Source organism: Leptonotus elevatus, chromosome 11 (assembly GCF_054856555.1).
Source record: "Leptonotus elevatus isolate MCC_2025b chromosome 11, RoL_Lele_1.0, whole genome shotgun sequence".
Lineage (NCBI taxonomy): Eukaryota > Metazoa > Chordata > Actinopteri > Syngnathiformes > Syngnathidae > Leptonotus > Leptonotus elevatus.
Window position 1 is genome coordinate 12,289,418 of NC_141249.1, and position 16,647 is coordinate 12,306,064.

Consider the following 16,647-nt stretch of genomic DNA (forward strand, 5'->3'; position numbering starts at 1 on the left):
CAGGACCTTCAGTGCTGTGCAGGATGCGCTCGACAAGTGGTGGGTATTTGGTAATGCGCTGTGTTACCAACAGAATACATTCAGGCACTCCTAACCTTCGCACAATGGACAGGTTGTTGATTTTCTGAGATGACAAAACAAAATATTCAGACTGCAAAGTAGGACAAGGATGAATTGGTATAAAGATAACAAACATGCTTGGTTGTCTCACCCGTATGATGCTGTGAAATCTTTTGTTTGTTTGCATCTGTTCTTTGTAGTAGCCCACAGCCTCCGTGTGGTGACTGCAGAAATCACCATAGCTGTCCTTCATCTTCTCACCTACATCGCCTGAAAACTGCATAGATATATAAGAAATAAGAAAAAAACAAAAAACTTGCATGCTTGGGTGTTTGTTTATTCCCATTTGTTACCTGCGCTATTAGTATGTTTGCTATTCTGTCCACTGTGTAGTTGCCCTCAGTGGGCGAAACAACGCTTTCTCGCCTGCGTTCTTTAAGACAGGACAAGAAATGCATGTGGAGCTCCAGGAGGTTTTCCAAGCGTGGGAATAGACATTCTAGTCTGCTCGACTCCATCTGGAGGTTCTCCTTCAACTCTCTGATGTAAACATGAAGCATTATCTTCAGTGTCCGTACGTGGTGCATCTCTGTCTGCATCAGCTCTGTTGTACATAAAGTGACATATTACAATCGCTCCGTTTTTTTGTTTGTTTTTAAATGTTATCAGACTTTGTTTTGACGTGTGCCAAATCAACATTCTGTATTGTTTACATCCAGGCCAAATTGCAGGGACAAACATGACAATGAGAAATATTTATTTGCAAAACTGGTTCTCATCTAAATTGAGTTTCAAGTTTAGAGTATATCCAGAAGCCTACATTGTTATTGTAATTGTCTAATAGTAATATGTTTTGTTTTGTTTAAAAGGCAATGTTAAACAAAGAGCATCCATACAAATGAACTAACCATATATGACATCCTGTCTCTTTGTGGCCTCTTTAGAGTGTCTCTTAACAAACTGCTGGTCAACTGCCAAACTCCAAGACTCTGCTTCCAGGTCCTGAGCATCACACTCCAGATCAGCTCGAACTGCAGCATAGTGAGCATCTGACAAAAGTAGCAAACCAAATTACAGATTTTCTACAGTGTACAAGAGAACATCACCTTTAGTACACTGCCATCTGGTCATTACAGAGGTGATACTATCCTGCAAGCATTTAGACGATGATTAATAACTCCAAACAGATAGAAAATAAAACACTCAAATAAGGTCCATTCATTCATCCATCCCTTTTCTTAACCTCTTATTCCTCACAAGGGTCGCAGGGGTGCTGGAGCCTATCCCAGCTGCCTTCGGGCAGTAGGCAGGGTACAACCTGAACTAGTTGCCAGCCAATCTAGGGCACTCACACCCACAATCACACCTAGGGACAATTTAGAGGGTTCAATTACGGTCATTTCTGGACTATAAGCCGCTATTTTTTTCACTTGCACTTGACCTTGCGGCTAATACAAAGGTGCGGCTTATCCATCAGATCACAAAGGTGCGCACTATAAAGGAAGTGCAAGAGCGTCAGGCAGAGGAAAACAAATCAAGTGAGCTCAAATACAGTAGGAGAGACAGAACGACAGCAAGACAATTTGCGTCCTCATTATGTAAAAGAAAATAGCAGGAACCCAGTGCGGTAACATTAAAACACATGCAGTTTACAGTCGGGTGCGGCTTATGTGTGTAACAAACTCGAGTATTCCCCAAATTTAGCTAGCAAGGCTGATAGTCAGGTGCGCCTTATAATCCAGAAATCACTGTAATATGCCATGCATGACTTTGGAATGTGGGAGGAAACCGGAATACCCGGAGAACCCAATTCATTGTGTATGTGGTGAGGAGCATGGAGAATGGAATGGAGCATTGCTGGGCGGTGCTGCACACCTGTAGGATGCCTGCCGCGAACGCAAGTGACTCATAAGAAAAAAATATTCTATTCAAGAGCCGGGACGTCTAAATTTTACAATAATAATTTTTGGGAAGAAATAATGCATTCTCTCTTGAATGAAAATGTAATGATTTTGTGGAAATCAAATAATTTGTGGACGCGTAATAAGCACGGACACAGATACAAATATAACCATACGCCTTATATGTCACATTACAGTGACAAACAGTTAACATTTAATATTAACAGCTGCTCAATTCAGTCCAGATAAGATGTAAAAAAAAAAAAATTTTTAAATTGTATGAATTAACAACAGGGCCCAACAGTGAGGAAGAAAATAAAGCCACTTTACCAATCTCTCTCTCGCATAGTCCCACTTAATGAGACAGTGTGAGGTTACGTTTGACTACATTAAACATACTCCTTGCTAAAATTTGAGAAAACACCCATGGAATTAAAAAACAAACAAACTCAGGAATACTCTCCTTTGAAAAAGTTGGATGTGCTAAAAAACAATGTCACAAATTAAACAAAATGTCACCAATCAATTCATCTTACCTTCCACTATGATAGACTCAGTAGTGGAGGGAACGAGGGAAATGGTGTCTTCATTGCAGCGCTTCAAGCGAAAAGTATCCGTTTCATCCATCTCCCCGGGGAGAGAACTGTGTTAAAAAAAAGAAGACGTTTTTTTTTTTTAAAGTCTACAGGTACCTTAAGAGAAAGGCAGTACATCCTCGAAATGTACAAATGCTTGCATGCATGCATGTACCATTTTATCAACATAAAACAAATAAGGGGTAGGACTAGATACATTTTTAAACTTATCCTACCCCTTTTGAACATAAAAACGATTTTCTTTCTTCCTATTCTTGTTTTTCTTTTCTTTTTTTACTTCAACTTATATTTTAAACGTTTAATGTGTTTTCTTTATGTTTCTATGTTCAATAAAACCATAAACCAGAACAAAAGTGTATGTATGTATGTACCTCTGTCCCTTGATAAAATGTTATGTGGTAAAATGTATAGTCTGTTTAGCCTGTTAGCAATCTCTCACAATTTCTGGCTCTTCTTCAATTAATGGCCTTTCAGAAAGTATGTAGGCTTTTAAATACTTTTGAGCCTTTAAACAAGCAAATCCTGCAGCCTAGCTAGGGGAACCTTTCATCGGCAGTTAAAGCTTAAGTCCTTCATATGAGTGGTAAGTAATCAAAAGGAAACAAGTCAAAATGAGTAAGTGCTGCTAGACTGAAGTACTGACCCCGAGCTGCTGTGGTGGCGTAGGCTGTGGCCGAGGTACGAAGCAGGCACTCCAAGAGAGGTGATGTTATGTGGTACAATCACTTGGTTACTTGGTCCCCGAGAAATGATGGTCATGCCAGGCGTCCCGGGAAAAGTTGTGTGGCCATTGAGGGTCTGTGCTGAGGCTGTGCCTGACTGATCCTGCTCTCTGAGTCGGTCTTTTAGTGCTGAGGAGAAAATACGAGTCAGATAATGGTGAGAGCTGGACGAAGAACAGAAAGAGAAGATGACCAGCGAAGAAGTCAAACACAAAATAAGTAGGTTGTGCCCATCAATTCATATCTGAGAGTAAAGTAATATTTTTTTATTTTTTTAATGTTGTATGTATATAATTTCATGTGGAACTGACATTTTTTTCTGTCTGGGTTCAGGTCAGACTTTTACAATGGTTTATAATGAACAAAATTTATATCAAGGCTGGTTAATACTTGACCTGAACCATCTCTTAGCTATGCATAATGCGATGGGGCCAGATTGTCAGGGGATGTTGCACAGTGCTCCCTGCACCTCCCCCTCTATCTTTTGTCTTCTGTCATTATCTGCCCTCTATCTCTTCCTCAACCCATCAGGTAGAGGTGATGACCACCCCACACTGAGCCTTGAAAATTAATTGAATTATACTTGCCAAGATTAGGGGATACAGACGGGCCTGTTCTTGATAAAGAATCTCTCTGTTTGAGAAAAGAAAGACAGTTATTTTTATGGCTATTTCCTCAAACACTTATCAGGTAATAAAAATATGACTTTGGCCTTTTTCACAGGAGGACAAAGCACACAAAATCTTTCTGTACAAAGACAATTAAAGATGTGTGACCATGACTGTCTTTCAAACTTTTGAACCCCAACACGCACGATTCTGTGCAACAGAGCTGCGCCCAGGGCTGGACTGGCCATCTGGTGGGCCGACATCTTTTGGGGTCAATGCAGTGCTTTTTAATTATTATTTTCCTCCATTTTAACCCAAGAGACTGGCCCACAATTTAGAGGGACTAGTCAATTCATCCATTTCAATTATAGACAGCAACCTGAACCAACATCAGTCAATACCAGTGGCAGAACTATGTGTTAGGCAGGGGTGGTCAGGAGTTGGGTCCAGACCGATGGGCTTAAGTCAAATGCAAGGGGCCAATTTTTGTGCCAGTCCAGCCCTGGTTGTGCCTGTTGAATGTGAGCAGTGTTAAAAATATATACATAAATAACGCATTTGGATGCTTAGGGCAACTCCACTCTACTGTCAGCATTGTTTCTCCACGTTCCAGTGGAGTGTTTACCTTGTTCTTGGTGCTGGTGCACTCACCCAGCAGAGACTTGCAGCTCCTGTGAACATTCACAGCACAATCTGAAAAACAGTATCCAAAAGTCAATATGACTTATTTAAGAAAGAGTGTGTAATCCTGTTTTTTCATTAGTTGAATGAAACCCAATGTTATTCTACATTTATACTGTATTTAATTCGGAATTTAATTTCACATGAATTGTTTTTATTCAAATGTTAATCATGTATACCGTTAAAATCCAACTGAGATGAGTGCAGGTTTTTTCCCCATTTAAATCAAAAATGTAAAATGCGTAGTTTAGTCGGAGGTGGAAATAAAACCAAAAATGTACAAGAAGACAAAGTGATCTTGCTACTGCGTACAAATTCTGCGAGTAGCTCAAACAAATCCAATCATCACTATGCAACCTGTGACTCCAGCTAGGTCAAACTTGGTCACATGGCCTTCAATGCCCAAACACCAAAGCCAGAGAAGTTTCTCCGTAGAGCGGCGGCTCCATTGTAAGTAGTGATGTGTTGAAAAGCCTGAACTATCCATCCATCCTTTTAGTATAGCACTTGCCCTCTTTCGGGTCATGGGTAACTGAAACCTATCCCAGCTGACTTCACACCCTGGTTTGGCCTCCAGTCACGAGGCTGACGTAGTGACCAAGCCACAGGAAATGTGTCAACAGAATGAAATGGGCCATTATCACTAGCAAGAAACCATCTTTAGAGTGCAAAATCAAGTCAACAATTGCAATCTAACCTTAATGTCTTCATTCAAATTAAGTTTGATATATCAAGCACTGCAGACAGGAAGTGGTCCACAAGTCAAAGAAACAAAAGCTGAAAACACAACTCAGCCCCCTTGGCAGAAGTAAAGCTGGAAATAAACAACGTCCACGACTGACCTGTTTACATCATTCGGGACACACAGTCGAGCGGAGAAGCCTGAGGCAGAGACGGCGCATTGTTCAAATGTGGTGGCGTTTCTATCAACAGCACAATGTAATACGAGCAACTTCCACTAAGAGATCATCAGAAAGGCTTCTGTACAGTGTGTAGCTCATCTATCTTCTGTGTGCCACAATGAAGACAAAACGGAACTTCCTGTACATCATTTCCATTGACATTTTGAGCTTCACACCAAATCACTGTAGTTTTTCCAAATTCAGCCACTGAAGTCCTGTCCACTCCTCTAGTAACTTATGAATGATTTCTAAATGAAAAGTCAACAGAAGGCGGCTTCTGAGTAAGCCTCAGCAGCAGTCATGCCCCTTGTTTTATAAAATGGTCTAGTATTACTCAATTGGCACGCTTCAAGACATAATAAAAAAATATATAAATCATTAATTTCGCTCAGCATAAACAACAAGACTATTGTAAGCACCAGTTTAAATTGTACTGCTTCGTTCAGATTCCGTTATCAGAGAAGATTTGCTTCTTCTTTTTTTTTACCTGCATAGGAGGATTTATAATTCAATAGTAATCCAACAAATTTAACAGCAGCACAGCAGCCATATCTCGAGGTAGTTATTCATCTTACAAGATGAATGTATGATGTAAGATGTATAAAATATATGTCAAAAACAAACAAAAACACACACAAGTAATCTTTCAGTTCACCATAGTAGCCTTCCTTTCAACAGAGCTCAAACACACTGATGAGGCCAATCAGGGGCCAGTGTATAAAAAAATAAAAATAAATGAAAAAGAAGATAAGACCTTGACGAGTAAGCAGATCTTTGCAAAATACTGATACATTCATTCAAGCGTCATCAGTGAAGAGCCCAAACGCAAGCTAAATCCTTTCAGGAAACAGAGAGGATGGTACACAAATGGCAATGACAAGAGTTCTGCTTGGTCGAGGTAAAAGATTAGCCAAAGATAAGCAAGGACAGGGTGTTTTTTCTGTTTGCTCTTATCACAGCTCTTATCAGTACTCGGACCACCTCAAAGTCTGGCAATTGCATGCTCACAGATGCCCCACGCGGGAAGCAGAGCTGGCTAAAAACAAAGTCAGTCACTTAAGAAACCAGTCAGACATCATGTGACTGACTGGTGCATCCACAAAGGAGTGTCACTTGAGATAACGACAATAAAGAATGTATTTGTAATTTTATGAAAACAGTCGCATGAATGTGAGTTGTTACATTTCCAGTGATAAAGCTGATGTTTTAGACTTTAAAAGCAACAAGTTCAATTAAAGCCCTTCTGTCATATTACATTATTTTACGAATAGAGAGAGCGAGAGATAAAAAAAGATTAGCATTGCACTATCTTTACAGGGAAAAATGGGCTCGGCAATACTCAAGATAAGGGATTGTTCAAGGAAATTTTCAGAACGATACACAGCACACCTGAAAGATTCTGCTTTCTTTCGCTTGGTCAGGTGACCTTTTTTTGGCTCTGATTTAATTGACTTCAATAAATGATTGTCAGGATTTTTGACAGAGTTAAAAAAAAAAAAAAAAATTTTAGATTTCTGATTGTTCTATTTCCTACAAAGAAACAGACATTGATAAACCTCAGATAGTTGACTGAAGTACCGTCATTAAATGGATGGTTCTGGCAAATTACATCGTCACCCATGCATAGGCTAACAGTAAAACAACTTCAAATACCCACAAGAAAACACGCTCAAAGGCGTAGCAGCGATGCATGCAAGAAGTGCTGTGCTAAACAAGGTGTGATGTTTGAGGAGGGCTCTGTTCCGCTCCGATGGACCTGCCAAGCACAATCAGAACCATGTGACCCACTCAGCGAGAAATGTCCCCCTATTTCATTCCAGCAAGGCACTGGAGAAGTGTAAGGTCATCACCTGCCCCGGCTGAAGAATGATAAGAATTTTGACACACCAGAAAACATGCTCAACGGCAACGGATTATGTGGTCCAATAATCCCAAATTACATTTCCAATCTCACATTTCTTTCTGTCTGAGCCAATCAATTAGATTGGCACAACGTGGACTAGGGACAGATAGGGACAAATTAGGAATGAATGTAAATGAGGAAAGTAAAGACAATGTTACTTTTATCCTCCATCTTAATGATTCACATATAATGTGTCGTAAAAGAACAGGTGTGTGTTATCCCATTTATCTTTTTTAATGGAGTTAAATTACAATTATTACTTCTTCACTACAAACCGTGGCTCAATAAAGGATGTGAAACATTTCTCTAACCCTGCGTCAAAGCAGAAAAAAATAATAATCTCGCACACAGATTCACTACAATAACAAACTCTATTCGCTAACGTTAACAATCACCTGTTGAGCCTCAACTCTACAACAGCGGCTAACAAAACTGGCGATAACGCAGTACATAAAGTTACACTAAAACGACGCTTAGGGTAACATTTGCAAAAGCAACAACATTGCTGTGGTTGTTGGGATGTAGAGCATGGGCGCTTTTTAAAGTGAAATACATTTGCTTTAGAATTTGAAGCGGTTTGGGGCACGCTAACTCGCTAGCAACAAGAGGCTATCGTTAGCTAGCCACACTAGACAAGAAACTACAAACTGAGATTTTCATAGATTAAGTAAATACATGTTGGCTCGTCGTGCTAATACAAACACAACGAGGACATAAAAGAAACAATATATCGCCCCTTGTTAGCATTACATTAAGGGGCTAAAAACTGAAGCGCCTGTAAATTGTAAAAATCCATTGAAGGAAACAACGGGAATGATCCACCTGATCGCACTACATGAGCCGCTTCTTACCGTTATTAACACCGAGACTCCGGTCCGGTTCGGATGATTACGCCCGAAACAACAACGGCGAGTCGGTTGGATAATCACATCATTGACTGCGACGGCATAAAGTATCCCCCGTTCCTGTTTTTTTTTGTTTTTGTTTTGTTCCACTTTAGTTAGCCGCTCTCTCCAGTGGGAACAATCTGTGGCATACAAACGGCGCATTCCACAGGCTCAATCCCCACACCGCCACTTGGCTCCAATTAAAGGGCCACGACACTCGCTTGTTTTCTACCAAGCGCACCAAAAGCAAAACCAAGAAGGGTTACAATCATTAAGTCTAATAAGAAAGCAGAAATCGATTTTATGGATTAATTTGTGTTAAATTGTCATATATATTTTTTTTAAGCCAGTTCTCTTCCCTTTAGGGGCTTGCATAGTTTCGGAGGTGCACCTTCACATTTTTCTGATGAGGGATTGTTCTCTCGTTTACTTTCCAGTCACTTAACCCATCTCTGCTGTTTTCTCTATCATCTCAACACAACCAAGTCAGGCAGACAGTCAGAACGTCTTTGTGAATCGTTCCATTTGAATGAAATTGACAGCTTTGGCATGCCCGCTGATGCGCACGCCTTAAGCTTAGACCAGTCCTTACAAACATTTAAAGCGATTTATCTTTCAAGTGAAATTTCAGCATTAACCTAAAATGCACTACAGTAAACCTTTACAAGTGAACTTAATATGACCTGTAAACGTTTTGTTCAAGTTTCAGTACTTTTTGTACAACTTTCTGATCTCCAACAAGGAACTAAATGGCAAATTCACTGCTGGTGTTTAGATGGATGAATTGATCAATACATTTCCAATGACATCCATATTTCTACTTCTCTCACTCTCACTAGTCTCTTTTTGTCTGTGTTACAACCTGCTGATGACATTTTGGTACCTGAACATCCTCCCCAACGGCAACCTATTGATGATATTCCTTGATTCATCGATCAAACACCTGCATTTTGTTGTTCAGCTCCTTGTTAGAAAAGGGTAAGTTGCGTGAAAAGTACTGAACGGTTGAACAGCTGGAACGGTGTACTGAAAAAGTATGTAAGCAGCACAAAACGCTAGTTAGTAAATGAATTGCACCTTCTGCCATCTAGTGGAAGAACACTTAATTGTTCTGCATGTCACTATATGTTGCTGGCATAGATAGATGAACGGATACTGTACATTTTATATCAAATACATTTTCAATCAAGCGAAATTGGATAATGTCTTACAGCACAACAGCATGTGGTTAGAAATCACTGACTTACACTTACAACTTGGCTGCAGAGAGGAGCAAGGAGAAACGGAAAATTGATTTTGAAATATTTTAACTCATTCACTGCCATTGACGGCTATAGACGTCAAAAATTTATTTTAAATATTTCTATTAATTTGACACGTTTTTTACTTTTGTTAACAAGAGTATGAAAACCTGGAGGGAATTTCTTTTGGTACATTTAGAACAGAAAATTTGTGATTAATCGTGAGGTAACTAGTGAAGTCATGAGATTAATTACGATTACAAATTGTAATCGCCTGACGCCGTTGATTTTTAATAATCTTTTCTTTTTTTTATCTTCTAAATATACAATAAAAAAATTTGCTAGGTTTTCATACTCTTGTTAACAAAAGTGGAAAAACTAATCAAACTAATAGAAATAGTCCAAATGAATTTATGGCAGTGAATGAGTTAAATAAGAAAAATGTTAAATATTTTAAGACTAAATCGCCCTATGTAACAGAGTAGCCACGATCGAAGAAGGAGAAGAAAAAGAAGAAGAAAAAGAAAAGATTTTAGCCTAAATATTGCAACAAAGTTAAGGGTTTGTGTCAAACAGAGTAAGCTATCTGTCGCCGTGCTCTATTATTAAACAACAAATACCAGAACAAGCTTTTTGAATAAGCAGTAAGCACCTGATTAAAATAATCGTATATATTCCACCCCTGTGCTTCCAGACTGCATTATTTATAAATGTTAGTATTATTGTCTTCCCCTAATGAAGAGACAGAATGAGCTAAGAACGGCTTTTGTTGATACACTGACCTCACTTGTACGGTATATTAACATTTAATAGAAAATCTATTTTGACAATAAACTCTCATCTTTGATTGACAAAATCAGTTTGACACATATGGACAAAATAGAGTTTTTGACAAAAAAAAAACTATTTCCCACACAGCCATAGCCAGGTCGAGGATGTCGTTTAGTCTCGGTGGGCGTGGCTAGCGCGTAACAATATCCTACATTGGCCCTCGACTGGATTTTCATTGAGCTGAACTCTGCCTGAAGTTCCCAGGAAAGACAATCTGACCAATTGTGTTGATCTCGGTTGCTAGTAACAACAAAGCAAAACAAACTTAGATCATAGTTTCACAGCTTTCATCAGCGCATGTACGCCCTCTCCTCTATTAGTCGCACACTTCTTTCATTCGACATTGCTGGTCTTATCAGCGGATAGAATGAGAGCATGGAGGAAGTACGTGCTGTTGAAATGTCCTTCGCAGGTCGTCTGTTTGTTGTGGCTGCTTACACACAGCACGCAGGCCTACTTCTTCGCCCGAGAATATCAGTGTGAAGAACCAAACTATCTGGAAGCCTAAAAATGAATGCGTGCTGTAGGTTTTTGCGTAAACAACTGTCAGAATACGGTGCTGACGGATGAGATGACCCGCCCAAACAGAATGAAACGTTGTGCAACGCAGAGCAGTGAAAACGAAATGCAGATGCAGGGTTGCCGATGATGTTCTTGGAAAGACTTCTCAAATATGGGAGGAAAGACACTAAACAGCAACGGTTGTTTTCTTTCCAGAACATTGAGCAAAGTCATAGTCAGTATGACAGGAGATAATTTATCTGTAATCATCTGCTAATAGATCAATGCCAAGTAATATGACACAATGCTTCACCTTGTATTCGTTACACTTTGTTTCTACTAAAAATTCTTGACAATATACTGATATACTATATCCTTGAAGATATACAGCATAGTTTGGGTGTGCTGCTACTAGTCAATCTGTTATAGTTTATTGTAATACAAACTAAATTATTACTTGTGTTTGTAAAAAAAATATTTAAAAAAATACACGGAACAAGGATCTTCTAAAAATAAGTCAAACCCCAAATTTTCTTTACAATATTTTCTATGCACCCCGACTAGTCTAAACACGGCATTCTGATTAATATTGCGTTTGTGGAATATGAATTAAGCAGCAAAATCCACCAGTTTTTTATCCATCTCACGGGGCGGCCATTTCAACTGAAAAACATCACAGTTGCTCGGGGTACGAGCAATCACGGCTCAGCTTGAAAACATTACATCACCAAATTCAGAAACCAGTTGAGGAGTGATTGGTTGTTACCTTCGGAAGAAGATTAGGGCCAGTGAAGTGAGAGAAAAAAAAGGTTTAGCAGGATTCTCACTTTATTCTCAGAATTCTGATTTTAAAGTGAGAATTCTGACTTTATTCTCCGAATTCTGACTTTAATCACATAATTCTGACTTTAAAGTGAGAATTGTCACAATTCTCACTTTAAAGTGAGAATTCTGACTTTATTCTCAGAATTCCGACTTTAAAGTGAGAATAACAGTAGCACTAATAAAGTCAGAGTCATGACTTTAAAGCCAGCTTTCTCATTTTAAAGTCAGAATTCTGAGATTAAAGTTAGAATTCTCACTTTAAAGTCAGAATTCTGAGTTTAATTCAGAACTATCACTTTAAAGTCAGCATTCTCACTTTAAAGTCAGAATTCTGAGATTAAATTCAGAATTCTGACTTTTTAAAGTCAGAATAAAGTGACAATTCTGAGATTTAAGTCAGAATCCTGACCTTAAAATCAGCATTCTCACTTTAAAGTCAGAATTCTGAGATTAAGTCAGGACTCTCACGTTAAAGTCAGAATTCTGACTTTAAAGACGTTAAAGTCAGAATTGTGATAATAAAGTCAGAATCCTGCCAACCTTTTTTTCTTCTCTTCACTGGCCCAAATCCTCTTCCGTAGTTACCTGAGCAACTGTGATGCCATTTTCAGTGGACAGCAAGTGTCAAAATGGCCGCTAACTGATATGTATAGAAACAGGTTGATTTTTTTTGTCTTTCATATTCCACAAACGCAATATTAATCAGAATGTCTTGTTTGGACAATTATTATTGTATTATTGTAAAGAAAATGTTGGTGTTGACTTTACCGTTAAATCACAATAATAATGGGGAAAAAATAGACACCATTAGATTATTTTTCAAAATCCCTCAGCCCACTTTGTATTAAATATTTTTTTCTGATTAAAAACAAAAAGCATAGAATTTAGTCATACTGTATGTGCTTTTCATTGGTCGGGAATAAAAATAAGGTTTTACCTCAACAACCTCTCTTCGCCCCCAAAATGAATTTCCGATCCTGCCTCTGTAATAAATGTCAAGCTTGTGCGGGCTTTTGCTTGTTTATTCACTCCAGTGTTTACGTGAGCAGGTGTGCAAGCAGTAGGGCGTGGTTATAAAAAGCCCCGCGTTCGCGTGTGAGCCGAGCACCTGCACTCACGTGCGTGGCCCGTGTGTTTTGTGAGGGAGACAAGCGTGAAGGGCGCGCGTGCACCTGCCGCGTACTCACTCATGCACTGCAGGCTGTGCTTCTTCTGCAGCGTCTTGCCGCACAGGGAGCAAGTGGCGCAGCTGGAAAAAGTGCCGAGCGCTAAGAGATGCTGCCGGTTGTCGTGGCTGAACTCGGCCTCCTTTGCCTCCCGCTCTTTCTCCTTACCCCTGTGCTGCTCTTTCTCCCGGTTCTTACCCTGCGGGGGGACACAATCGGTTAGCGTCATTAGAAGTGTGTCACGGGCATGATGGGTTTATGGGAGGAGATTAGTGCGCTAAACATGTGCACCGCCGGTTAACTGTTACACTTTGACAATTAGGTCCGTGTAATGCAATGAATGCAATGACAATGATTAATGCCTTCTGTTGTGTTACATTTCAAATGGTCAAAGTCGTTTTTGTGTTTGCGGCGTCAAGGGAATGTGTTCTCACTAATAGTGAGAAACAAATGGGTCTTTTTAAGACGTTGATTTGTAAGGGTTTTGCAAATGATCAGCGAAATGTTGATTGTAGTGGGTTAGCAATGTTAATTGTGAATTACATCTCTTCCTGTTATGTTGTGGTTCATTCCGACCGAGTCAAAAGTAGCTTTTCGCGATAATTGTGTTGCTTCCGACACTTTTAGATTGCTAAGCATTCTGCGGGTCAAATTGAGCCAGGATCATCATGTTCCTGAAAAAAAAAAAAATGCAATAGCGTATTTCGAAAAAAAGAATGTTTATGGATGAATTGTCAAATTATCCATGTTGACTCGTGATCTGTGAAAGTAATTAGTTACAATAATTAGTTAGTAATTGATTTATAATAGGGGTGTCGAAATTAGTGTGTTAATTATGAGTTAATTTAAAGTTCCTTTTACGCCACAATTTTTTTTTTAAATTAATTACTCTTATTTGGAAAGCCTTTACTGGGGGATATTCCAGTCGCAACGCAGCAATTTAACAGTAATACATTTCATAATAATTAGTGCTGTCAAAGTTAAAGTGTTGACTAATTAATTAATCACGAAAAAATATCACATTAATCATGTATTAACGCAGATTAATCACACTATTAATTTTGACCACTTTAGCTTGACAACGGATGGCTGTGTTTAAGGTAGCACAGGTTGTGTTTGAGCAATAAACATAAGCATTTAATATTTTTTTGTGTCAAAATATTGGGGTCATTTTCCCCCCATTTAAATTATGCAAGTAATTAACTGATTAGAAAAAGAGGAGAATGAGCCTGTGCAATGGATCGAAAAATGTTGAAGACGTCCTCGTAACATTAAATGTTGAAAAACTTAACAAAACACAGGTGCTCTTCCAATTTGGCGGACAAAAAATATTGATTAAAAAAGCCTTTTTGATTAAGCGATTAATCATGATTCATCAAAATTCTAAGATGAAAACTGCACTGAGTTGTCGTCAACATCTTACAAATGCAATTATGCCATCTATTGGCAGAAAAATGACCTCAACACAAATCAATATCACACATTTTAAACAGCACAGTACATCTTTTTAATTTAAATTCAATTTTATGAATTATTATGAAATTACTGTATCAATGACTAAAAAGAGGCAGCCATATTTCTATTAGCTTAATATTTTTCCACTTTTATGTTAACAAGAGTATGAAAATGTTTTATTGTACATCTTAATGTACATTTAGAGCAGATATAGTTTCTGAAACTTTTGCATAATTCTGAGTCAAATACAAACAGCAATAATGTTAGGACCCTTTAACATTATTGCTGTTTGTGACAAACAGATGCAACAGGAGGGTTAAATAGGTTGTACGACACTTTTTGCCTACCTTATCTTTATTGAAGGAGCCGGTCATCTTGTTCCTCAACGAGCTGAGAGTCCGCTTTACCTTGGTGCCTTTTTCCACTTTCTCACTTCGATCATCCTCTTCCTCATTCCTGGTGGAACAAGAAGAGAATGTACACTCACCTCATAATATTAGATAAAGTCACATCAACCAGTATGGGATGTAATGGCATTTGCTGATTATATTTAAAATGTTAAATTCATGATTTGACTTATTATTATTAAATTATTATAATTATTTGATCGCCCCAAGATTGCTCACGTTTATTATGGTCATAGAAACAACATTTAAATGATTTCCCCAACTGTAGATGCCACCTGCTCCAGCAGGGGTCACTGTTGCAAATGCAGGCAAAAGTTACTCTTTTTCTTTTCTTTTTTTTTGCACCCAGGTTCTTGTCAGCCTCATTAAACCATAATTACGCAATATTAAGAAGAGAACTTACTCATTAGAGAGGAACTCGTACCATGTGACATTTTCGGAATCTTTGTCATTGGCTTTGTTGTTCCTCTGCTTGGCTCTGTGGAACATAATAACAATATTTGATCATGAAGACGTAAGTAGGGATGGCAAATGCAGACAATTGTGAATGTCGTGAAACAAGACGCAGTCGGATGATGGCAAAAATAACACACTCATTAAAGGATTTTGAGGTCCTGTGGTAGTCAAAACATCAGATTCATCATGTGCAATGAACATAACAGAATACAATAACCAAACTGAGTGCTGGTACGAATACGGCAGAGATTGTCAACTCAAATTTCCTTAAATAGTGGCTCTAATAGGCCTTTCCTCATTTAGTCACAGGTTCTTGTTGTTTTTTAATACAAAATGCCTTCCTTAAATAAATGCTCTTTCCTTAGTAGGGCCGCGGCAGGTGAACACAAATGTAGCGTGGGCACACTTTAATAAGCCACTATATGAGAACATATGATATTTCTGCAGTATTCCTTTCCAACCCGGTGACATGCACACACGCATTCAGTGCCTGGGAGGGGTCACACACTGCTCCGTTGCTCCTCGTTTCGAGCAGCGGCCTGTTTACTTACCCGTGGTACAGCTTTAGCTCCTGCAGAACTTTCTGTACCATCAGCCTAAGACAAACAAGACAAGTTGGAGCAAAGGAAAGCAACTGACACGCGCGCGCTCACACCGGCGCGCATATACCGGAGACACGCACAAACACGCGCACGCACGCCATCTAAGGGGATGGTGGGAGAGAGGAGAGCAGTGGGAGGAGGAGGAGGAGGAGGTTGCGGACACATGACATGGAGCAGAGATGTCAGCGGGGAATGGGGAAAGCCCCTCTGTGATGTGTTGCGTGGGAGGAGATGTCTGTTTGGATGAGAACATAACAGGCCGCAGATGCAGCACGCCACGTGCACGCGCCGAATCATGGCGTACCTTCAGGCCTACAACCGCCAAAGACCAGTGGCGAACCTGAGTGAATTGGGGTCGTTTTCTCTGGGGCGTTGGACCTTTTTTGTATTCATACAGAGCAGAGGTGATGATTCTGAATAAACATGTCTCGTAATTAATATATGCAGGCGTTGGGGAGTATTTGTGGGAATGCTGTAGCATGATACTGCTCAGCGGCACAGTTAGCAACGTGCATTGTGGAGTAACCAGGAGGTTGCAGGTTCGAATCTAACCTCCGACTGTATATTGCAAATTGCAAAGTGATGTACATATGTACCAACTGACTATCATATCAGGAGATGGGTTACTATTTCAGTGAAATGACTAAAGGCATGTTAGCTTTCAGCATCAGATGACATTTTTCAAAATAAATATGCCATCAGCCATGAATTCAGTGCTTAGAGCAATTGCCTCTCACCACGGAGAACCTGGGTTCAAACCCCGCTTGGATCACATTTTAGTACATTCCCAAGTAATTTCTGCAGAAATTGCACTTTGTCTAGTTGTTTGTGACTTCCTTATTGGCTTTCTGCGGGAGTGGCTGCTATTGGGCAATTATCGGGCCAATGGGGCCGTTTTAATTG

At 39.3% G+C, this 16,647-nt stretch overlaps 1 protein-coding gene across 2 annotated transcripts in view; it reads right to left on the bottom strand.

Annotated features, from left to right (window-relative positions):
* arhgef18b (rho/rac guanine nucleotide exchange factor (GEF) 18b) overlaps positions 1 to 16,647 on the bottom strand; it is a 51,814-nt gene that overhangs the window by 22,180 nt on the left and 12,987 nt on the right. The window contains exons 8-19 of one of the 2 annotated variants that reach the window (XM_086089794.1): positions 15,694 to 15,738; positions 15,090 to 15,164; positions 14,627 to 14,735; positions 12,846 to 13,023; positions 4,513 to 4,580; positions 3,867 to 3,912; positions 3,201 to 3,408; positions 2,498 to 2,604; positions 969 to 1,109; positions 414 to 664; positions 212 to 337; positions 7 to 124 (exon numbers count right to left, since the gene is read on the bottom strand). In XM_086089794.1, coding sequence (XP_085945920.1) covers positions 7 to 124; positions 212 to 337; positions 414 to 664; positions 969 to 1,109; positions 2,498 to 2,604; positions 3,201 to 3,408; positions 3,867 to 3,912; positions 4,513 to 4,580; positions 12,846 to 13,023; positions 14,627 to 14,735; positions 15,090 to 15,164; positions 15,694 to 15,738 — 1,472 coding nt within the window. The remainder of the gene's footprint in view (positions 1 to 6; positions 125 to 211; positions 338 to 413; positions 665 to 968; positions 1,110 to 2,497; positions 2,605 to 3,200; positions 3,409 to 3,866; positions 3,913 to 4,512; positions 4,581 to 12,845; positions 13,024 to 14,626; positions 14,736 to 15,089; positions 15,165 to 15,693; positions 15,739 to 16,647) is intronic. The other variant, XM_086089795.1, reaches the window with a different exon arrangement.